Source organism: Dendropsophus ebraccatus, chromosome 3, assembly GCF_027789765.1.
Source record: "Dendropsophus ebraccatus isolate aDenEbr1 chromosome 3, aDenEbr1.pat, whole genome shotgun sequence".
Classification (NCBI taxonomy): Eukaryota; Metazoa; Chordata; class Amphibia; order Anura; family Hylidae; genus Dendropsophus; species Dendropsophus ebraccatus.
This window is the reverse complement of record NC_091456.1, coordinates 9760296-9783949: the sequence shown is the minus strand read 5'-3', so window position 1 is coordinate 9783949 and position 23654 is coordinate 9760296. Positions and strand designations below refer to the sequence as shown.

The 23654-nt window shown below is 45.1% G+C and overlaps 1 protein-coding gene across 1 annotated transcript in view; it reads left to right on the top strand.

The window, feature by feature from the left end:
* The window catches only part of HIP1R (huntingtin interacting protein 1 related), a 74107-nt gene extending 54900 nt beyond the window's left edge, over window positions 1-19207 (top strand). Inside the window, exons 18-32 of the mRNA XM_069960865.1 lie at window positions 159-353; window positions 960-1107; window positions 1230-1316; window positions 1452-1559; window positions 1673-1809; window positions 2592-2702; window positions 10997-11055; window positions 12079-12109; window positions 13378-13440; window positions 13901-14001; window positions 14473-14578; window positions 14660-14783; window positions 14864-14925; window positions 15443-15640; window positions 16883-19207. Coding sequence (XP_069816966.1) covers window positions 159-353; window positions 960-1107; window positions 1230-1316; window positions 1452-1559; window positions 1673-1809; window positions 2592-2702; window positions 10997-11055; window positions 12079-12109; window positions 13378-13440; window positions 13901-14001; window positions 14473-14578; window positions 14660-14783; window positions 14864-14925; window positions 15443-15640; window positions 16883-16930 — 1578 coding nt within the window. The 3' untranslated portion in view covers window positions 16931-19207. The remainder of the gene's footprint in view (window positions 1-158; window positions 354-959; window positions 1108-1229; window positions 1317-1451; window positions 1560-1672; window positions 1810-2591; window positions 2703-10996; window positions 11056-12078; window positions 12110-13377; window positions 13441-13900; window positions 14002-14472; window positions 14579-14659; window positions 14784-14863; window positions 14926-15442; window positions 15641-16882) is intronic.
* Window positions 19208-23654: the final 4447 nt, after the last annotated feature.

Genomic DNA, 23654 nt, shown 5'->3' with positions numbered 1-23654 from the left:
ATATTGATATTATTTTGTTGTCGTTGTTGTCACTTCTTTCTGTATATGAATGTCTTTGATTTCCTCAGTACATCCGAGTTTATATTTTAAAATCTGGGTTATATCTGCTTTCCAACATTCTGCATTTTCCTTCACTAATATTCTTGTCTTTTTTTTAGTCGGCGTCCTCATTATCGTCAAAGCTGACCGCACTGGAAGCGGAGAGAGACTCTCTCCAAAGCCTGTTATCTTCTAGAGAATCCGAGTTATCATCAGTTAAAAATGTGGCTCAAGAAACAGAGTCTTTATTCAACCAAGAGCAAGAAAAGAGAGCCAGTGAGATACGGGACTTGAATGAAAAACTTGACAAAAAGGTACCGAAAGGATATTTCCAGGGGAAGGGGAGAGATCGTAAGCAATGGGAGAAAATTATTTTTCTGCTTAAATAGTAGTTGGTGCTTGGAGCAAAATGCCAGCAGATGTGGTTTGTAAAGGCCCTATCCGTTTGTAAAGACCACCATCAGCTGACATGGACAATGTCTGCTTATTGTGGTCTTTGAACGTGTTGAAATGGCCCAATCATGACAGTGACAATCTGATACTCGTCTAATAGGAGTGGTGGCATCTGGGCTGCTCTCTGCTCTTCCCTATGTGTGTGTTATAGCACAGCCAGCAAGCGGACAACAAGGGGGAAGCTAGTGCTGAACTGAGGGGTTGGTGCTTGCTTTAGCCAGCTAATCTTTTGTGTGCAATATGGCCTTAAGTTCACATTAGGTAAATGTAAGCGGCCCTGGGAGAGGCACTTATCTGTCCTAAGATGATAAATAAAAAAACTAATATAAGGGAAGACTAGATGAGACCATAAGGTCTTTTTCTGCCAATGATCTTCTGTTGTAAAATTATGGAACCAGGCAAGAATGTCATTCTGCGATAGTATCTTTAAAAGTTGTGTTTTCCAACAAGCTATGATCCGTTCTTAGACTGCAGAGGAGCAGAAGCTTTACCAGAAGATGCTGGATGACCAGTTTAACATCATTCAGGGAAGTGTGAGGGAAGCAGAAAATATCATCCAGGATGCTGTTGCTAAACTTGATGATCCCTTACATATCCGCTGCACCAGTTCACCAGGTATCTTCCACATCACACTTCTCTATTTGCCTCATTCTTACTGTAAATTCGCTCATCTCTAGCTATAACCAGTTAAACATTACTTTGCATGTCATGTTTTAATGACCTTTTTATTTTCACAGATTACCTTGTAAACAGAGCAAAAAACGCTATAGACTCCTTAACATCCCTAGCAAGCGGACATTCTAAATACATACAGAATATGACAGGTGTGTGCAAGCGTTTTATCACCCCTGCTCCTGACCTATTTGACTAAAAGTTGCAAAATGTCCAGCTGGTCACATTTCTGATCATTTTAAGAATGACATGGCGTGTTAGTTACAAAAATCTTATTGTTCCCTCAGATGCCTCTGATTTAGTTGGAGCGCTGGCACAATTTGCACACTTGGCAGCCGATACAATTGTAAATGGCAGTGCCACATCTCACTTAGCGCCACCTGACCATGGAGATCGTGAGTAAAGATTTTGTGTTTTTAAAGATTTTTTTTTTGACCCTTAAACATATTAGTCCTTTCTAATACATGTGTTTTGTTGTTTTTTTTTGTTTTGTTTTTTTATGTTCTAGGTCTTGTTGACAGCTGCAGGGATTGTGGAAGCGAGAGTTTACAGTATCTGAATGAGCTGAAGGATAAGCAGTCTATGACAGGTGCTGACCTGACAAATGTTAGAAGATCATTGCAGAATATCCTTGGACTGGGAGAGGTATAAATAACCTTTTTATAGCAACCTTTCGGTCACTCAAACGGAATCTGTCACTGGGTTTATTCCGTTTTATGAGGTTTATTCCCTTTTATACTAGGTTTTATAAGTTCAGCATAAACTAGTGATAGAAATGCTGAACAGATCGGGGTATTATTTACATCATTCTTTTCAGCTGTTCTCCTAATATGCAGGAGAATAGGATTCTTGACACACCCCTCCAGCGGCTGATTAACAGTTGACTGCCTATACACAGCACGGATAGATAACTGTCAATCAGCAGCTGCTAGGCGGAGTTTTCTGCTTCTCATGAATATCCAGGACTACTGAGCTCATGCACATAATGGAGAGGACTACTTATTGTCCATATTATTCAGGAGGAGATCTCTTAATCAGCTACACAGAACAATGTAAGTGATCCATCATTCTGTTCAGCTTCTCTGCCACTAGTTAATGCCACCCTTAGGACAGCAGAAAACTACTGACAGTCACTTTAAATCTAATTTAAAAAATTGTGTTCAAGGTTTCTATCGGTTACTCTTGTATCATCTGTGATATGTTTGTCTGCAAGACCAGTAGCTGCAATACAAAGGAAATGTATTTATTGCAATCTATAGACATTTGTCACATCTAGTGTAAGTGGCCAGTTGTACTTTTTTGTGATCCTCCCATATAGGTGTAGCAAGGTACAATTACCATGTATTTATGTTCAGGAACTGACCTTTTTGTTTTGTTCCATCATTGCTCAGAGTTCGTCTTTTTGTTCTTTTTTTTTTATATTTTAGGAGTTGAGGCCGAAGAGCTTGGATATCAAGCAGGAAGAACTGGGAGACATGGTGGATAAAGAGATGGCTGCGACATCTGCCGCCATAGAAGCTGCCGTTCGAAGGATTGAGGTGAGGAGGATGTAACCTGTAATGTGTTATACACCTCATAATGGGTTTATTTCCCTGTGCTATATGGCAAATATAACGGAAATTAAATGGGTTCACAGTTCCTTATCATAAACTTACTAGTTATCTATTTTTAATAAACGGTATCCTGAAGCAATTGATGGGAAGCACTACTGAATCTGAGAGGACTGTTAGTAAGAGAGGTCACTGAGGCCGTGCTCACACATAGAGTAGCATAACGTGATTGCATAATTTAATTACACACTCATTTCATTGCAAGCCTGTATTATTTCATTGTGTTAAGGTTCTATTACACGATGACTGATCCTATGACATGATGACAGCCCACACACTATTGTAAATGAGTGCCAATCTGCTAGATTGGCACTCGTTTACTGGGCCCATTACCCGACCCAATAATCATTTAGCAAAGGCTGCACAGACTATGTTGGGGATGTCAGTGCAGCCCCTGTTTAAATTCATTACCTCTCCTACTTTTCTCCTGCCCTCTGCTTGCTATCGGATCCCGTGGCTGCAGCTCAGAGCGGCCTGTCTGAGCTGACAAGCTGCTCAGCAAGTCATTGGCTGGGACCTCCGGTGCCCTGAAGCTGCAGCCGCGGTGCCAGAACGCATGCAGAGCGCAGGGAAAGACGGGGAACATGGAGAGGTAATGTATTAACTGTTCAGTCATCAGCAGCGCATCTCCATTACACATAGCTATTACACATAGTGATGCATGGTTGGTGGGCGATGACTTTAGGTCTGTACCTTAAAATAGCGATCAGCCAGTGATCGTTTCATTGGCTCATTATTGTCTCTACTACACAGAGTTGATAATTGACTGAATCGGGCCGATTATCGTTCCGTGTAATAGGGCCCTTAAGCAAAGTTCACACAAAGCATTTAATGTGTTTTTCATTAGTGTTAATTAGCTCTATTTCGCTCGGATTTGAGCAATTAAAATTTTTTGCAGCAAATCCATCAAAATCATGACAAAAACATTGCTATTTTTCTTCAGAATTGTGAATTTGTTGCAAGATAACACTAATGAAATGCTGTTTGTGAACATTGCCTTATGGTCCTTTTACACTGGACGATTATTCGAATTTTCACGATAACTATCGCATTTGAATGAACGGCTCGTGTAAACACAGCGAACAATCAACCGACGAGCGAGAAATCACTCATTTTGATCTTTCAACGTGTTCTAGTCGTTGGTGGTTCGCTGAAAATTTGCAGCTCGCGTGATGTAAACAGTCTTTCACAGATTGACCCTATGTGTGAGACTAGCTTCAGCGATCTTAAAACGATCGCAATGAAACGACTGACGCCCAATTGATCGTTTAACGACTTTGAGGCAACGATTTTATATTCATAACGATCAGCGTTTAGACGAAGAGATAAATTTTTATTGTGATCGTTTTAAGATCACTTAACCCCTTAAGGACAGAGCCTGAAATGGCCTTAATGACAGAGACAAATTTTATGAATATGACCAGTGTCACTTTAGTCATTAATAACTTCGGGATGCTTTTACCTATCCGGCTGATTCTGAGATTGTTTTCTCGTGACATATTGTACTTTACATTTCTGGTAAATTGGAGTCGATACTCATAACAAATCTTTATGAAAAAAACCCAAATAAGGTGAAAAAATGTGAAAAAATGCATTTTTCCAACTTTGAAACTTCTTTGCGTATACAGAAAGTGGTTATACCACATAAATTATATATTAAATAGCATTAGCAACATGTCTACTTTATGTTGGCGGCATTTATTAAACTATCTTTCATTTTTATATGACGATAGGAAGCTTAAAACATTAGCAGCAAATTTCCAAATTTTCAGTAAAATTTCAAAATCAGATATTTTTAGGGACCTGTTCAGGTTAAAAGTGTATTTGAGGGGCCTGTATGTTAGAAAGCCCCACAAAGCACCCCATTTCAGAAACTGCACCCCCCAAACTCTGCAAAAGCACATCCAGAAAGTGTTTAAACCCTTTAGGGGAGTCACAGAAATAAAAGCCAAGTGTGTAAGGAATTTGAAAATTTTAATTTTCTGTGCAGAGATTTTATTGTAATCCAATATTTTTCATAATTATAAACCTATTACCAGAGAAATGCACCCCAATAATTATTGCCCCGTTTCTGCAGTTTATAGAAATACCCCATATGTGGCCCTATTGCGCTATTTGACGCAACCACAAGCCTCAGATATAAGGGAGCGCCTAGTGAATTTCAACGCCTCCGTTATATTTGGTCATTTTTGACTGTACCACTTCAGGTTGGCAGAGGCTCTGGGGTGTCAAAACCTAAAAAAACACCCCTAAAGGGACACCATTTAGAAAACTACACCCCTCAAGGAATGTAACAAGGGGTGCGGTGAGCATCTGGACCCCACAGGTGCTTCACAGATTTTCCGAACAATATGGCGTGAAAAAAGAAAAATTTATTTTTTACACTAAAACGTTGTTCTAGCCTTCAATTTTTCATTTTCTTAAAGGGATAAGAGGCAAAAAAAGACAAAAAATGTGTAGCGCAGTTTCTCCCGAGTACAGAAATACCCCACATGTGGCGATAGAGTGCCAAGGGGGCGCAGGACGAGCCTCCAAAGGGAAGGAGCGCCAATTGGCTTTTGGAAGCTGAATTTCACTGAAAAGGATTTCAAGGGCCATGTCGCATTTACAGAGCCCTCGTGCTGCCAAAACACTGGAAACCCCCCACAAGTGATTCCATTCTGGAAACTACACCCCTCAAGGAATCTAACAAGGGGTGCAGTGAGCATATGGACCCCACTGGTGACGGGCACAAATGTGGAACAATGTGACGTGAAAGGGAAAAATTTCATTTTTTCACTTTCATGGCACAAATGTGCCCGTCATCAAGGGGTCCATATCCTCACTGCACCCCTTGTTAGATTCCTTGAGGGGTGCAGTTTCCAGAATGGGGTCACTTGTGGGGGGTTTCCAGTGTTTTGGCAGCAGGAGGGCTCTGTAAATGTGACATGGCGTTCATCATCCATTCTAGCCAAATCCAACCTCCAAAATCCAAATGGCGCTCCTTCCCTTCGGAGGCTTGCCCTGCGCCCACATGGCGCTTTATGTCCACATGTGGGGTATTTACGGACTCGGGGGAAATTGCTCTACACATATTGTGTGTTTTTTTCTCTTTTAACCCCTTGTGAAAATGATAAATTCAAGGCTAAACCAACATTATAGTGTAAAAAATGTAATATTTCATTTTCACGCCACATTGTTCCACATTTGTGCCCGTCACCAGTGGGGTCAATATGCTCACTACACCCCTTGTTACATTCCCTGAGGGGTGTAGTTTCCATAATGGGGTCACTTGTGGGGGGTTTCAACTGTCTTGGCAACACAGAGGCCTTTTGAATTCAACATGGCCCCTCAAAATCCATTCCATCCAAATCCAGCCTTCAAAAACGAAATGGTGCTCGTTCCCTTCGGAGGCTTGCCCTGCACCCGCATGGCGCTTTATGTCCACATGTGGGGTATTTACGGACTCGGGGGAAATTGCGCTACACATTTAGTTTTTTTTCTCCTCTTTTAACCCCTTGTGAAAATGATATATTCAAGGCTAAACCAACATTATAGTGTAAAAAATGTAATACTTCATTTTCACGCCACATTGTTCCACATTTGTGTCCGTCACCCGTGGGGTCCATATGCTCACTACACCCCTTGTTACATTCCTTGAGGGGTGCAGTTTCCATAATGGGGTCACTTGTGGGGGGTTTCAACTGTCTTGGCAACACAGGGGCCTTTTGAATGCAACATGGCCCCTCGAAATCCATTCCATCCAAATCCAGCCTTCAAAAACCAAATGGCGCTTCTTCCCTTTGGAGGCTTACCCTGCACCCGCATGGCGCTTTATGTCCACATGTGGGGTATTTCCGTACTCAGGGGAAATTGCTCTACACATTAAATGTTTTTTTTATCTTTTAACCCCTTGTGAAAATGAAAAAACATGACAAGATTAATGATTTAGAGTAAAAATTTTACAAAAATTACACTAAATGTTGGTCTAGCCTTGATTTTTTTCCATTTCCACAAGGGGTTAAAAAAGAAAATGAACACAAAACGTGTAGGGTAATTTCCCCTGAGTACGAAAATACCCCACATGTGGACATAATGTGCCATATGGGCACAGGGCAAGTCACCAAAGGGACAGAGCGCCATTTAGAGGCTGGAATGGAGGATGGAGGCCATGTCGCAATTACAAAGCTCCTGTGCTGCCAGGACAGTAGAAACCCCCGACAAGTGACCCCATTCTGGAAACTACACCCCATAAGGAATCCAACAAGGGGTGCAGTGAGCATATGGACCCCACTGGTGACGGGCACTTACGTAGAACATGTGCCGAGAAAATAAAAAATACAATTTTTTTCATTTTCACGTCCCAAATGTGGCCGTCACCAGGGGGCCATATCCCCGCTGCCCCCCTTCTTAGATTCCTTATGGGGTGTAGTTTCCAGAATGGGGTCACTTGTGGGGGGTTTCTACTGTCCTGGCCGCACAGAGGCTTTGTAATTGCATCGTGGCATCCTCTAATGGGAATGGCGGCCATACCTACTTAGCTGGGGAAAAGGGACAATTCTAATTTATTTTGGGGGTATTAGGCCAATTATTAGTTTATAAGGTTGAAAATGACAGGTGTCCATCAAATTCAACCTGTGTTGATCCAGAGGAAGGCAAAAAAAAACCCTCGTAAGGCAGAAGACAGTAGCCTCATCACAGGGGAAAAATTCCTTCCCGACTCCATAATGGCGATCAGAATAATCCCTGGATCAACGTGACCCCTGAAATAGGAATAAGGGACAGAATTTAGATAATGTAGAACCCCAATGACGTGTGGTGCGCCTTGAAGCGATCCAGTATGCAGAGGCCGGGGTGATCAGGACAGGCGTCACACTGGAAAATGTTGTCCTTCCTGATCCCCCTGTTACCCCACACTCTGCACTTCTTCTGGGGTCTCCTGTTCTCCTGTGTGGGGGACGTCACCTGGAAAATGTTGTCCTGGTGCGATACGGGGTCCTTCATATCCAGAAGCGCTGGGTCCGCTCCATGGCTGCTAAATATTAGGGCGCTATTACTGCTTCTGATATGTTCGGATCGTGCCGCAAGCTACAGGGCAGCGAGAGACCAGAGGAGGGGGGTGCTGGTATAAACGTTATCCCCGTACAGGTGGTGACCTTTATCCAGCAGTGGGAAGATCAGTTCCCGGACGATCTTCCCACTAACTCCGAGGATGGGGGGGCATCTGGGGGCTGGATTCGGGTGTCCCTTCCTACATACACTCTAAGGGTACGTGCACACTGCGGAATCGCGACAGATAACCCTTCGTGCATTCCACAGCTGGCACCCACCGGCGGACTGATGCAGGCGCGCGTCTCCACACGTGTCATAGACTCCATTCTATGCACGGGCGGATTCCGCTCTCCGTCCAACGTGTTCATTCTTTGGATGGACGATGGAATCCGCCCGTGCATAGAATGGATTCTATGACACGGGTGGAGACACATGCCTGCATCAGTCCGCCGGTGGGTGCCAGCTGTGGAATGCACGAAGGGTTATCCTTCGCCATTCCGCAGTGTGCACGTACCCGAAATCTGTAAGTGTACCCTAAGGTACGCTCACAGAGTTTGTAGAATTTCACTCCATACCGTCATCTCTTATTGGGACGGTACTGGCAGAAAAGATGTGTCTGGGGGGCAGCGTACGCTACACTACCCCCAGACACGTCACTGGAGGATGAGGATGATGAGGATGAATGGAGGAACGAAGGACCCCCCATTCATCCTCACTGGCTGTTTCGGTGTCGGAGGTAATAATAACGTATCCCTCTGACGCCGAAAACACCCAGGGGGCCATCTTTATACGGGGATTAGTATATGGGGTATGTAGTGGTGTAGTGTCAAACTTTATTCAATGTAGTGTGGTGTAATGTAGTGTTTTTTACGTGTTTTTTTACAGTAAGTATAAAAAAAAAACCTACGCCAACAAAGGAGTTGCTGATAAATGCCGCACTTATGTGCGGCACTTATAAGCAGACCGTGGCAGTAGAATATAGAAAAAAAACACCCTACGCCAAAAAGGAGGAGTTGCTGATTAGCAGCGCACTTTCGTGCGATGCTGATCAACACTCAGCGGCGATAGGGTGCGGAAAATAGAAAAAAAAAAATTTGAAAAAAAAAAAAAAAAAATTCTGAACATCCCTGTAGCTGCTGATAAGTGTATTACACATATCAGCCGCTAGAGGGCAGCAGAGCGCAAAATACGGAAAGAGCCGACGCTGGAGCCGAAAATAGCCGAGAGAAGCCGAACGTGACGTCACGGAAGAAGCCGAAGACCCGAACGAAGACGAGGATGCCGCGAACCCGGAAGACGCCGATCAGGAGCCCGGGACAGGTGAGTAATGTACAAATACCTGCTCTGGACCCCTCGGCTGCCTAGCTGAGGGGTCCAGGGCAGGTATTTACTATATTGTGGGACTCTGATCGCCGTGCCACCGGCCCGATCGCCGTGAATGGCCGGCCGGTACCGGCCGGCCGTTCACGGCGATCGGGCCGGTGGCACGGCGATCACCATTACTTTTTACAGTAATGGCGGTCGGTGCCGTCCTCGGACAGCACCGACCGCCATTTTTTTCCGGGTCATCGGGTCGCCGATGACCCGGAAAGGTTCCGATCGCCGCTATTGGCTGATCTGAATTGATCAGCCTATAGCGGCGATCGTAAGCACGGGGGGTGTTAACCACCCCCCGTGCCGTGAAGCTAAGATGGCCTGCTATGATTTATAGCAGGCCATCTTCCCCGACCGCTGTGTGTGAACACGCAGCGATCTGGGAAACATCGGGCGTAAATTTACGCCCTGATGCGCCAAGTACCAGGGCGCGAGGGCGTAAGTTTACGCCCGATGTCGTTAAGGGGTTAAGCCTATCTCACACATAGGGTAAATCTGTGAAAGACTGTTTACATCACGCGATCTGCAAATTTTCAGCAAACCACCAACGACTAGAACTTGTTGAAAGATCAAAATGAGCGATTTCTCGCTCATCGATTGATAGTTCGCGGTGTTTACACGAGCCGATTATCGCTTAAATGCTATTTGTTATTGTGAAAATTCTAATGATCGCTCTGTGTAAAAGGATCATTAGACACTAATTTAAGTGGAGTCAGCAGGGTCTGAACTCCACATTAGTAGCAACACACGGTCCAAGGAGACACATCTTTTCCTGGACATGTGAAGCAATTTATACAGGGGGGAGAATACTTTCTGACAAAGTCGAACATTCCTCCTCACTACGTGACTGTGAAGAATAGAAGCGCAAATAGAGTAACTATGCAGTCAGGGTACTATTACTATACTCGGGCCGATTATCGTTCTGTGTAATAAAGACAACGATCAGCTGATAATCGTTGTCATCGGCTGATCGTTGATATAGGTTCTGACCTATAATTGTCGGCCACCGTCATTACACGTAGTGGTGCGTGACTGACGATATACATTACCTGTCCAGGTTGCAGGGCTTCTCTTCCTCTGTACTTCTCCGCGGGTCTTGCGCACTCCAGCTGACAGGCCGCTCAGCCAATCACTGGCCAGGACCGCCGCGGCCAGTGATTGGCTGAGTGGCCTGTCAGCTGACACAGGCCACTCTGAAGCTGGAGCGTGCGAACCCGAGGAGAAGCACAGATCAAAAGTAGCCCTGCAGCCTGGACAGGTATGTTATAACGTTTAAACAAGGGCTGCAAGGACATCGGTAACAATGTCCCTGCAGCCCTTGTTAAACAATTATTGGGACGTGTAATAGGCCCAGTAAACGAGCGCCTATCTAGCAGATCGGTGCTTGTTTACATTTATTATCAGGCCCCCATCGGCCGGTCTAATAGTACCCTTAGGCAGACAGATACAGCTAAGACAGGCTCTTGGATGCTAGGTAGCAGAGTAGCAGGGTGTTTACATAACCACTTCTCCGTTCAAACATCTCATTGCTGTCATGTAGTGTGCAGGAATGGAGGCTGTATTGATCATGGGAGTCCCAGTATTGGGCACCTTGCAATAACTTTTTCACCTTCAAATGTCCTTTGGTGAAATTGTGGATCAGTCTCTTTAAGGGTGCATTCACACGTACAGGATCAAATCTGCTGCGATGCAGTGTTGGGGGAAGCTGCCCTAAAACACAAGTATCTATAATTCTTTCATAAGCTTTAGTTTATTATGTAATAGTTTATTATGTAAACTGCTATTGATTGAGCCACTTCTATCCTATTCTCTTACAGGAAATGATGAACCAAGCTCGGAAAGACAGTTCTGGAGTTAAGCTTGAAGTAAATGAGAGGTCTGTGTAACTTGTGTCTTCACAAAGGATTTAGGCTAGGTTCACAAACCGTAAAATACGGCCAGGTCTTCAATGTAATAATGCTCTCTGTTAAAGTGGGAAATTACACAATACAGCCGTTTATCTGTTAACACAATTTGCTTAAAATTACAGCTGTATTTTGGTGGTATTTTTGTGTGTGTGAACATAGCCGTAACGTTACAGTGTTGCTGTATTAGTACATGTAATCATCAGTTTACATGTTGATATGGTCACATACAAGTAATGTATTGCACTGTAGTATATTTGACTTTGCAACGGCCAGGAAACAATGACCTGCAAAGATTTTTTTAAAGCAAATTCGCTTAGCGAATATTTTAATTTTTTTTTACATTACCTAGTCTGCTCCGGCGCAGAAATTTCCTTGACACGGTCCATTTTTCAAAACGCTGCCCTGTGCCCGCAAACGGCGCCAGTTTCTTCATATGCACTTTGCCTGCTCTATGCACTGGAGGCGGGCTCCGCACTTCCAGTGTTAGGATATCCCTTCCCCTCGATGACTGGCCTTAGTATCAAAGGAGAGGGGATATTTGTTACACTTGGTGCTCTGGGCTTGCCTCCAGTGCATAAAGCGAGCCAAAGTGCACATGAAAAAATTGGCACCGATCACGGGAACTGGCTGGTATGTTGCAAAAATGAACCATGCCGCCCTGAGGTATGCATTTCTAGGTTATGTGCACGTTGCGGAATTCGCTCGGAGACTTTAAGCGGATTCGGCCAAGCAGCAGACACTTGAAGTTCGGCCCATCCTATAGACTCAATGATATTTGCTGGCGAATTCTGTAGTGTAGCAAGCATCACCCTGATGGACGTGGAGGGATTCAGTATGATCTGTGCCATTGAAGTCTATTGTGCAATAGATTTGACACTGCCTCTTTTTTTCCATTTTGTTGCGTTTATAATGCGGCAGAAAACTTCAGTGTGAACTGAACCTTTAACCATTTTTAAAAATTTCAATGCTGTTTGTTTTATGTCTTTGTATAGGATTCTGAATTCCTGCACTGACCTGATGAAGGTAAGTAATGGATGAGCAATCCTCTGGACATGGTGCTAGATTATTACTTGGATCTTTGCCTGATTTATTAATTTATTTTTTTGGGGGGGTGCTCTTTTTAAGGCAGTAAATTGCTTTGTCGTTTCCAATGATTATCATTTTGCACAGAATTCTCATTTATCTGACTTTAGCAGGCTGTATCTGCAACATTGTAGCTTCTTTGTAATGCTGGGAGGGATATTGTGAGGTCAGGTTACTGACAAAGCCAGTCAGGGACTTGATTACATCAGTCTGCTCAGAAGGGAGGAGGAGACTGAGATAAGCTCAGAACTGGGGGAAGGAGACTGAATAGATAACAAGTATGGAAGGAATTGTTAGTCTCACCATGGGCAGCAACATATCAAAAGTTATGTTTGAGTGGAATACCCCTTTAAGGGTGCATTCACACGTACAAGATCCGCACCAGCTTTGATGTTGCAGATTTGATGTTGTGTTCAGTTAATTTAGATCAAATCTAATGCGGATCTGCTGCGATACGGGACGTTTGAAGCTACCCTAACGGTACAAACACACACACCGTATACGCAGCGTATTTTCTGCTGTGCTACGCAGCAGATATGCAGCTGATTAGATCTAAATAACTGAACACAACATCAAATCTGCTGCCTATACGGTGTGTGTGTGTGTGTGTGTGTTTTGTACCCTAAAGGAGTATTCTCAACTATGCCCTATGCAAAGTACCCACGGCATAGGACATAACTAAGAGATTGTGGGTGATCCAACCACCCGGGACCCCAAAATCTGAAGGCCGACCATGTTTGTACACAGCCCTTTTTTTATATTCTCTATGAAGCTGTCAAAAAATGGCTGAAAGCTGCATTCGTTTCTCTCTGGCAGCTCCATGGAGTATAAATGGAGCAGTGACATTCATCACAAGCCTCTCCCTCCAGCGGGGTTTTCTGCCCCTGTTAAGATTTCAGGGCTCCAAGTGGTCAGACCCCCCACGATCTTAGTTATTCCCTACTCTATGGATAGGACATAACACGTCAAGATTGATGGGGGGGGGGGGGTGCTTTTAAAGAAACTCAAAGGGAAACAAATAGTCATAGGCACATGGGCACAAAATTGCCCTGAATGTAACAATGTGAAGGAACCTTCGGCTAACAACTGCACGCAGAGCCATGTGTGATCCCACTTTTGTTTCAGCGTCTCGCAGATTTGTTCTGTATATATGTTGATGGTGATCTCTCTCTCGTTTCTCTCTCTCGTTTCTTTTTGTATATACACAGGCCATCAGACAGCTGGTCATAACCTCTACAGACTTACAGAAGGAAATAGTTGAGAGCGGAAGAGTATGTTACCTTATTATTTGTCTGGTTTTTTTTGTGTTTTTTTTAGTTTTTATTTAATTTACCAATTTACCATTTAGCATCTCCTATCTGTGTTATTGTAGGTCAGGGCCGCAGACCTTTCTCTTGTGTAGCCATTATATCAGGAGTAGGGAATCTTGGCTCTCCAGGTGCTGCAAAACTGCAACTTGCATCATTCCTGGACAATGCTTTGGCTGTCCAGGCATGATGGGAGTTGTAGTTGGAGAACTGGAGAGCCAAGGATCCCTATTATATGGCCTTTCCTTTTTTAATCTGGAGGATCTGCTCATGGACAGAAGATGTTTAATTTTTTGTATTTTTTTTCTTCCCTTACTTGGTAATTTGTCATATTAACTCGAACAATACCTTCACCACAACCAGTTTTGAATTATATGTATATAGTGATGGGTTTTCAATGAAATATTCTCAAAATCCTTTACAGGGTGCAGCTACCACACAAGAATTCTACGCCAAGAACTCCCGCTGGACAGAAGGCCTGATCTCCGCATCAAAGGCTGTGGGATGGGGAGCCACCCAGCTTGTGTAATGATCTCAACTTTATTCTAATATCATTGCTTCTATTGTTCATGCAGACTGTTTTTTAAGAAAACATGGCCAAAAACCACCATTACTTAAAGGGGTACTCTGGCAAAAATTGTGTTCTTTCATATCAACTGGTTTAACACACACAGTGCTCTCTGCTGCCACCTCTGTCCATGTCAGGAACTGTCCACAGCAGGAGAGGTTTTCTATGGGGATTTGGTACTGCTCTGGACAGAGGCGGCAGCAGAGAGACCTGTGTCAGACTGGAAAGAACGCACCACTTCCTGCAGGACATACAGCAGCTGATAAGTACTGGGAGACTGGAGATTTTAAAATAAATGTGAATTACAAATCTATATACATTTCTGAAACCAGTTGATTTGAAACAAAAGGAATTTTGCCGGAGTACCCCTTTAATGTTGTAGAATGAAAGGTAAGCACTGTACTTATTGTTACTACTTCATCTTTTAGTGAGTCTGCAGATAAAGTTGTGCTCCATAAAGGGAAATATGAGGAGCTGATTGTCGGATCCCATGAGATTGCTGCCAGTACAGCACAGCTGGTTGCTGCATCCAAGGTAAATCGGACAAATACTAACTAACAGCAGAAGGTGCCCCCACTGTATGCTCCATCATATAAGCTGATGATACATCCACAGGTGAAAGCTGATAAAGATAGCAAGAACCTGGGGAAGCTGCAGCAGTGCTCACGTCGTGTGAACGAGATGGCGGCCAATGTGGTGGCCTCTACGAGATCAGGCCAAGAACAGATAGAAGAGAAAGGTATTTTTCCTAGTCCTTTAATCTCCACTGGGAATCTTAGAAATGTCCTAATGGTATCACCACTGGCCTTCACCTTCTAGATACCATGGACTTCTCTGGAATGTCTCTCATCAAGCTAAAGAAGGAAGAAATGGAAAGCCAGGTAACATACTGTGCGCATTCTATATGGACATTATGGGAATGCTAGGACACTACTGCTTTAGTTGAAACCTTTTGAAGTCCACATCCTCCAGGACTGAAAGCCAGCAAGAGAAAATAATGATCCCAGCAATCCTGTGTCCCAAATAGAGAAGAATTCAGCCCTTTTATACCATGCTGGTCCCTCACTTTCCAGCTCTTCCCTTTTAGTTGTGGCGTTGAAGAGGTTGGCTGTGCCTAATATTCATTGACACTGGGCGTGCTGATATTCCAGCTTCCATTAGTTTGATATTTATAGAACTGGATAAGCTCTTCAGTGGTCCTCCAACCTCCAGGCTGGACATCATTCTGCTGTCTTGTTAAAATACCTTCAGGTTTAGTCTGCGTCCCATAATAAGTGGGCAGTTGTTGGTGAGTGATGTCACCAAACTGTGTACAAACCAGCAATGTCGAGGTGGAGATTTATTATTTATTTTTAACCATTCATTGGCTGTGACTGATTTTACATTTTTGTCATCAAGGTTAAGGTCCTGGAACTGGAGAGTTTCCTGCAGAATGAAAGGCTGCGTCTAGGAGAGCTCCGGAAGAAACATTACGCCCTGGCAGGAGTCTGTGAGGAAACAGAAGATGTAAAACCAGCACTAGCTCAGAAGCCTGGGATCCTGAAGAAGCCGCAGTTACCGCAGAAGCCGAACATCCCGCCCAAGACTGATTTCAAGGTATTTCATCTCCTTCCACTTTTAATGTATAATAATAAGCCCCTCAAATTATACCAAATGGCAATGGTCTCTGGGAGTGGGATGAATTCACATTAGCTAAAAGGGAACCTGTCATCATTTTCATGCTGCCTTAGGCTTCATTCACATGGAGCAAAACTGGCTTCTTCAGCACGGAGAGAGGAGGCACATAGACTGTCATTATGACAGGGAGGCTGGCGGGATTCCGCGGTGGAGAATTCCTCTAGTTTTTCTCTGTGTGAACGGAGCCTTAAAGAAGTCCGGGCTCTGATTTTTTTTTTTTCCCCCTTCATAAGTGCCAGAGAGAAGGTGGCTGAACATAACATGTGCCTGGGTCGTGATGTGTAAGACCCGCTCAGCCAGTCAGTGGCCGTACTGCGGTCCCGCCTTAGCCTCTGACTGGCTGAGTGGCTGAGTGGGCCTGACACGTCACGACCCAGGTCCCTACTCAGACCAGGAGATGGCGGGGGAAACTGGAGTGGGAGACAGCGGACCCCCGTGTTGGAGCCAGGGAGGTCAGTGCATGTTATGTTCAGCCACCTCCTCCTCGGCTCTTTTGAAAAAAAATGTCTGAGCCCAGACTACTACTTTACCGCACATTATCAGGATGGTCCCCAGTAGCTTTTCCATGCTCCATTAGCCATGATTGATAGTTTTCTCCCTACCTATACCTAAACAGGGAGAGATCTGTCAATCACGGCTGGTGATTGTGGCTAAAAAAATATTTTCAAATCAACTGGTGTTATAAGTAATTTACAAATCTGTATAACTTTTAATTAAGCACTTATCAACTGCTGTATGTCCTAAAGGAAGTGGTGTATTCTTTCCAGTCTGACATAGTGCTCTCTGCTGCCACCTGCAGGACATACAGTATGTCCTGTATAACTCTGACACCAGTTGATTTAAAAAAAATAAAAAAAAATTATTCTCCTGAAGTGATGACTGGTACAGTTCAAAGGGAGTATCCATACTTATAAAAAACACAGCTACTTTCTTGGAAAAACGCTGAGTCACTCAGTAGTACAACTTTAGAGGCCAAGATACCACAGGACACCTTCCGAGGTCTTGTAGAAACCATGCCTCCGTGAGTCGCACCTGTTTTGGCAGCCCAAAGGGGGGGGGGGGGGGGGCGCCTAGACAATATTAGGCCAATGGTTTTATTGTTCTAGATCCTGTGTGCACATCTTATATTGACTTTATGGTTACTTTATGCTTATTTTTCAGATTGATAAAGATGATGGTGTCTATCAAGCTCAGTTCATCAACTTCTAGCCCAGGATTCCTAGTCGGGATGGCTGTCCACCATGACGTCTGTGCGCACAGCTACGTGCTCCAGGGTGTGCAGGAAATACTGTAACGCTGGCACTTTTGCACCATTACATCTGTGTTCTATACAGATATAGTTGCTCTTCTGATACCTTTTGGGTGGTCAGTTTTAGCCTTTTCCCACTTGGCTGCTTATTTATACTAGTGTAAGAAAATCTACAAATGGCGACTTTTTATTTTAGGTTTATTTTATTGTAATTTTATTTTTGCCTTTATAAGAGGTGCAGAAGGCTGGCACACAACTCTTCATTCTCAGAGTAAGTTATAGTGACACCTGAAGACACCTCCTTCTATAGATGTCAATACTAAAAAACACATGGGGGCCCTTACAGGCCAGGATAGAGCATGTCCTATGCCACTACATCAGCTGATGCCACTGTCACCATAGAATACTTTTGACATGTCATTAATGTTTTGATTGGTCCGGGTCTGAGTAGTCAGATCTGTACAGAACATCAGAACGAGCCAGACTGATCATGTGACAGGGAGACGGGAGAGGTTCGCGCTTAGTGCTGTCTTCTCCTGGCTTGTTCTCCTGATCGGTACGGCTCTGAACACACAGACCTGGACCAATCAAAACTTTTGACCTGTCAAAAGTTTTTTATGGTGACTTGTCCTAAGGACTTGTCCTAAAATGTTGACATGTAGAATGTAAAATAACCGGAGCCAATATTAGTGAAGCTCCTATAGAACCTGACTAAACAGAAATCTACAGGTTATAATTATGGCTGCATGGATGTCTTATAGAAGGAGATGTCTTCTCTGACAAATCTATGGAAGTCTCAAGAAACGTTAAAAATAATGTAATTATAATATATTACTTTTAAATGGTTTTAATTTTTGCGTGCATTATGTTTGCTGTAGAATACTTTCCATGTTTAAGGGTTTTTTTTCCTTTTCTTAGCACCTGAGCTGGGGGGGGGAGATCAGAGTAATATAATTTGAGGGCACTACTCTTGTAGTAGAGCCTCCAGCCTATGGCTGCCCAAAATGGCACCAAAAAAGATTTTCTTTGAAATCAGCTGGTGCCAGAAAGTTATACACATTTGTAATTTACTTCTATTAAAAAATCTCCAGTCTTCCAGTACTTATCAGCTGCTGTATGTCCTACAGGAAGTGGTGTATTCTTTTCAGTCTGCTGCCTCCTCTGTCCATGTCAGGAACTGTCCAGAGCAGTAGCAAATCCCCATAGAAAACCTCTGCTGCCCTGGGCAGTTCCTGACATGGACAGAGGTGGCAGCAAAAGCACTGTGTTTCCTGCACCATTTCCTGCAGGACATACAGCAGCTGATGACTTCTGGAAGACTTGAGATTTTCTAATAGAAGTAAATTACAAATCTCTGGCACTTTAGGAAAGGAAAAAATTATTTTGGTGAAGGGGTTGTGGTAAGTGGGTTGTATCTAGTCTTCCACGGCCTAGTATCAAATTGCTGTCATCTTGAATGTGTGCACCAATGAGGAGGGAATATCGTGCTCTTCTACACACAGCTGAATGTTTCACCGATTTAATTTCACTCTCTGTCCCCTGTTGGTTTTATTTTCCGTTAAAGGGGCACTCCAGCAAAAATCTTTTCCTTTCAAATTAACTGGTTTTAGAAAGGTTTATAGACTTTTAATTTAAGTCTCGTCAGTTTTCCAGTACTTTTTCAGCTGCTGTACGTCCTGCAGGAAGTGGTGTATTCTCTCCAGACTGACACGGTGCTTTCTGCTGCCACCTCTGTCTGACTGAAGAGAATACACCACTTCCTGCAGGACTTACAGCAGCTGATAAGTACTGGAATAGTGGTGATTTTTAACTAAAAGTAAATTACAAATCTATATAACTTTCTGAAACCAGTTGATATGAAATAAAGATTTTCGCTGGAGTACCCCTTTAATCTGGCAGCTTTCCATATGAGGGAGGACATTGTGAGTCTGGTAGGAAGCAAAGTCCGTTAGTTACCACTTATTACAGTGACGGAAGATGGTGACCTTCTTGATGTATTCCTTGTGAGGGTACACTTTGTTCACTAGTGATCCGCCTACCATGTCTATTCTTGTACACTGTGTTGCAGGACGTTTGTTTTAGGAGAGTTCTTCACCTTTTTATACTCCCTCTGGGATACAGGGTTGTCAGTCTTAAGCTGTAGTCTTTTCATAACTTCTCGTCCACCTTTTAGGCTGAATGTCTTTTCAGTTTTGTATCTTTGTAAATGTGAAATAAGCAATAAAACTCTAAGTCCACATGTTGTGTGAAGGCCGTGTACTTACAGGTAGGCCCGAGAGAGTCGTCTCCATCTTGTATAGCAGAAAGGATCGGACAATGTGGGTGTGTATTGTAAAACTGGTTCTGATGTATCATGGTGATTCTATTGATGTCATTCCAATAATATGGTATTAAAGCAGCCATTTACATTTGTTATCCTTGATCTGGAGATACAGAAAGCTCCAGGTAATCCAGCATCTTCTCTTCAGCAGGTGTTTGATGTCCAGTCTGAATTGTGTGACCCACTTTATAGCCGGGATAGGGAACCTTCAGCCCTCCAGCTGTGGAAAAAGTACAATACTCATCATGCCTGGGAATTGATGGGAATTGTAGTTTTGCCACAGCTGGAGGGCTGAAGGTTCCCCATCCCTGCTCTATAGTATATTATTCCTTTGTGTTGTGCATGGAATGGTCACTTTATTAAAGAACCCGGCCTGTTCACGATTGCAGCTTCCGTGTATGAACACTAAGAGCCCTTTTACCCCAAGAAATTATTGGCCATATTTGGCCGATTACCAACTATTCAGAGCGATAATCGTTTGGTGTAATGGGTCTTGTAAATCAGCCAACATGCTGATCGTTGTCTGTCAACATGTTGATCACAACAATCATGACAGCGGCGGTCTGCTGCCTGACGCTCTGTGTAAGGGTACTATTACACGGAACGATAATCGTCCATTTCTGGCCAATTATCGTTCCGTGTAATAAACGCAACGATCAGCCGATGATCGTTGTCATTGGCTGATCGTTGATATAGGTCCTGACCTATAATTGTCAGCCACCGACACGTGTGCGGCCAGCAGCTGACGATTTGCAAAATAAATACATTACCTATCCATGGTCCAGGGCTCCTCTTCTTCCCGTGTCCTGCATGGTGAAGCTTCAGAGCTGCCAGCTGACAGGCCACTCAGCCAATCACAGGCCGGGACCGCCACAGCCAGTGATGGGAGTGGCCTGTCAGCTAAGACAGGCCGCTGTGAAGCTGCAGCGAGTGGGACGCGGGGAGAAGAGGAGCCCTGGACCATGGATAGGTAATGTATGCTTGTTTAGCACGGGCATCGGTAACTATGTCTATGCAGCCCTTGTTAAATGATTATCGGGCCGTGTAATAGGCCCAGTAAATGGCTCATTTACTTTAATCAGGCCTCCATCGGCCCGTCTAATAGTACCCTAACAGGACCACCCAGGGCCTGGACGATCTAAGGATTGTCCTGGCAGCCCATCCCATAGAACCAATGGGGAGGGGGAGGATGAAAAAAATATGCACTTACTTCCCTGGCTCCAGTGCTGGTGTCTGCTTACCGATTCCCCAATCCTCAGATACTTCCTGGTCTGAGAGGAGACATGTTAGGCCCGCTCTGCCAGTCAGCAGCTGTACTGGGGTCCTGCGTCTCACTGACTGTGAGGGGACATGGGACATGTTATGCCCGCTCTGCCAGTCAGCAGCTGTACTGGGGTCCTGCCTCTCGCTGATGGTGAGGGGACATGGGACTTTAAGGGAAAACATCCAGTGAAAACTTTCTGTGGAGCGAACTCTATTACAAGAAGAAAGATGTCAAGACTTGTTCTGAAAACCAGATTGCAGCCAAAAAAAGGAAGACCGAATGGAGCACTATTAGTAGCATCGCATCGCCCCTATTGTGCGAGCTGGCCCACCCCAATAATTATTTAAATTATCAGACTGGCCCGAGTTCTGGGGGCAGCGCAGTGCGCCTAACCAAGGGTAACACTGCTAACCAAACGAGATGGCGCCAAGGAGGAAGGGAAGAGACATTCTCAGTGCTCCGTGCAATATGTGGCTCTGTCTCTTACCTTCCTCCTTGGAGCCATTCCCGTGCTGTTAGCAGTGTATCCTCGGTTAGGAACACTGCCCGCCCCCAGTCCTGGCAAACTTCAAGTTTCCCAAAATTGGATCCAGCTTTTCCAGGCACCCGGAGAGGAACAGCACATAGATCAAAGGCAGCCGGTGTATAAACCGACTGCTGAGCAACCGTCCGCCAATAAATATTGTTTATTATTTTACATTACCGCTTGGAGTATCTCCTTTGTGGTGTATGGTTCACTGGATTTTCCCACACCTGCGCCAGGCTCATTTGGAAGGTTCTCTCCTGTCCCAGTTGGTCGCTGCTGGGATTTTGCTCGATTGCTATTAAACACAATAGGATATTGCTCTGTACATATTTTACAGGCGCAGTTTCAAGTGGAATATGTGTAAAATTAAGCGAAGATTCAGAGCGAAAATCCTAAGTGTGACCATAACCTAAAAGGGCTTTAAAAGAATGTAGCCGGGTGTGGGTACATTGCCTATACATGGAAGAGGTGGCATCAAGATGTATTATGGGAAGAGAAGCTTATAGCAGCAGGGTGAGGCTCTGGACAATGGTTTGTTGGGAGACTGGGTCCTGACATTCAGTTGGATGTTCTTGGGCTCTACAGGACTCCTCCAGATGTCTTGCAGAGGCCCCTTACCTGCGACCCAACACATCAGATGAAGATATCCCATAGAGAACACTGCTACAGGAGGTGGCCTGGCTTGTCATTCTGATTGTATGGGAAATCTGGGACCCATTTACACCTGCTGAGTATCTGGTGCGTATTGAGGAGTCTAAAAAAAACAAAAACAAAGCACCTGCTGCTACACAGTTATTGTTGGCTACTACATCAGTGCTTCTCAAACTTTTTCTATTGGAGCCTCACCAGACTGACCAAGAGGGTGCATGAGCCTCATTATCTGTGGTGAAAGTCCATTTAAAAGCTGAAACCAATGCTAGGGCTATGTTTCACCCACCTCCCTAGCCCTTTGTACTAATAAAGCAAGTGCAAAAAAATGTATTTCTCGTGCGTCTTATTGGGGGACACAGACACCGTGGGTATAGGCTGCTGCCACTAGGAGGCTGACACTAAGAAAAAACAAAACAAGTCGGCCCCTCCCAGCAGGCTATACCCGCCCACTGGCACTGAGCTAATTCAGTTTAGCTTAGTGTCAGTAGGAGGCAGACGCAGGTCTGGTTACTCCAGACCAGTTTCTGCTTGTGTTTTTTTAAAATGCTTAATTTTTTTCCTTTTTACAGGTCTGGGGCACGGTGGGTCACTAAAGACTCGCCCTGATCCCCCCTTATGCAACCAGGGCACAGAACCTAACTGGAAAGGGGCTGTTTACCCTAGGTTGCCACCGGCCGGACCCAGCGCCCAGGACACAGACTAGCCCTGCTGTCTGCTTGCTCCTTAATGCGGACTTGCTCCGCCAGCCCCTGCCCGCCCAGCCTCCCAAAGTTGCGCGCGGCAGCGCGGCATAGTGCCGGCAGAAGATCAAGGGGTCATTCACAGGGGTAAGTAATAGATCCCCTACTCCTCTCCCTCCCCCTGGGGTCCCCCGTTCCCTCCCGCGGTCTGTCTCTAGTCCGCTCTGCTATCTGGGGGGGTAGAGAGCCCAAGTCCCCGTCCGTCCCTCCGGGCACCTGCTCCGTTCCCTGCACCTTTTTCCCTCCCCCGCTGCGTTCCGGTCCTCATACCGTCTCCGCACGCGGGGGGGTCGGGAACTGGGATGCCGCTTTAGGGGCCGGCTGCGGGGCCCCCCTCCTCTCTCCTATGGACCGCGTCTTCCGGGTCCGGCCGTGACTTCCGGTTCTCGGGCCTCTTCTTCCCGCGCGCGCCGCTTCTCTTCCGGTCCTTTTAAATTTCCCGCGCGCGGGCTTCTTCCCGCGCGGTCCGACGTCTGACGTCACGCCGTACGTGACGCGTCACTACGCACGTGACGCGGTCTTCTGTACAGCCCGGTCGGTTCGGCAGACTGCGCAGCTCCGCGGTCGTTAGGAGTCCTTAGCCGTGGGACTACAACCCCCAGCCTGTTCTCCCTGGCCAGTCTGCTTCTTCTGTCAGCAGCCGTCCTGTGCCCTGCCCGGACCTTTGCTTCCTTCCACAGATTCATGCCTGGTAAGGTCTCTTTGGGACTTTATTCCATATTTTTTCTGTCCTTTCTGAGTTTTCTCATTGTGTGTATTCTGTCATTCTACAGGTTTCTTCTCTGCTCCATCAGTTATCTGCCTGTAGGAATACACTAGCTGGCTGTGGTTTTTTTCTACTAATAGATATATATATATATTTAGTTTTTCATTATGTCTGACTCAAGATCTGAATCCACACGCCGCCAGCATCCTCCCTCTTCCTCTGTTACCTACTATTTCTGTACGTCTTGTAACACTAAATCTGCTTCTGGCCACTCTCAGCCTATCTGCGCTGCTTGTTCCATGCAGTCCTGTTCGTCTATGTCCCCTACTCAGGACCCCCCACCGGAGTCTGAGGAGTCTGCTCCGGCCTGGGCGCGCTCTCTCTGCCAGTCAGTGTCGCAGATGGCTCAGTTGTCCCAGTCTGTGGCGGCCGCCCTTGATCGCCTGTCTGCTTCTTCAGCGCCTGCCCAATCCCGCC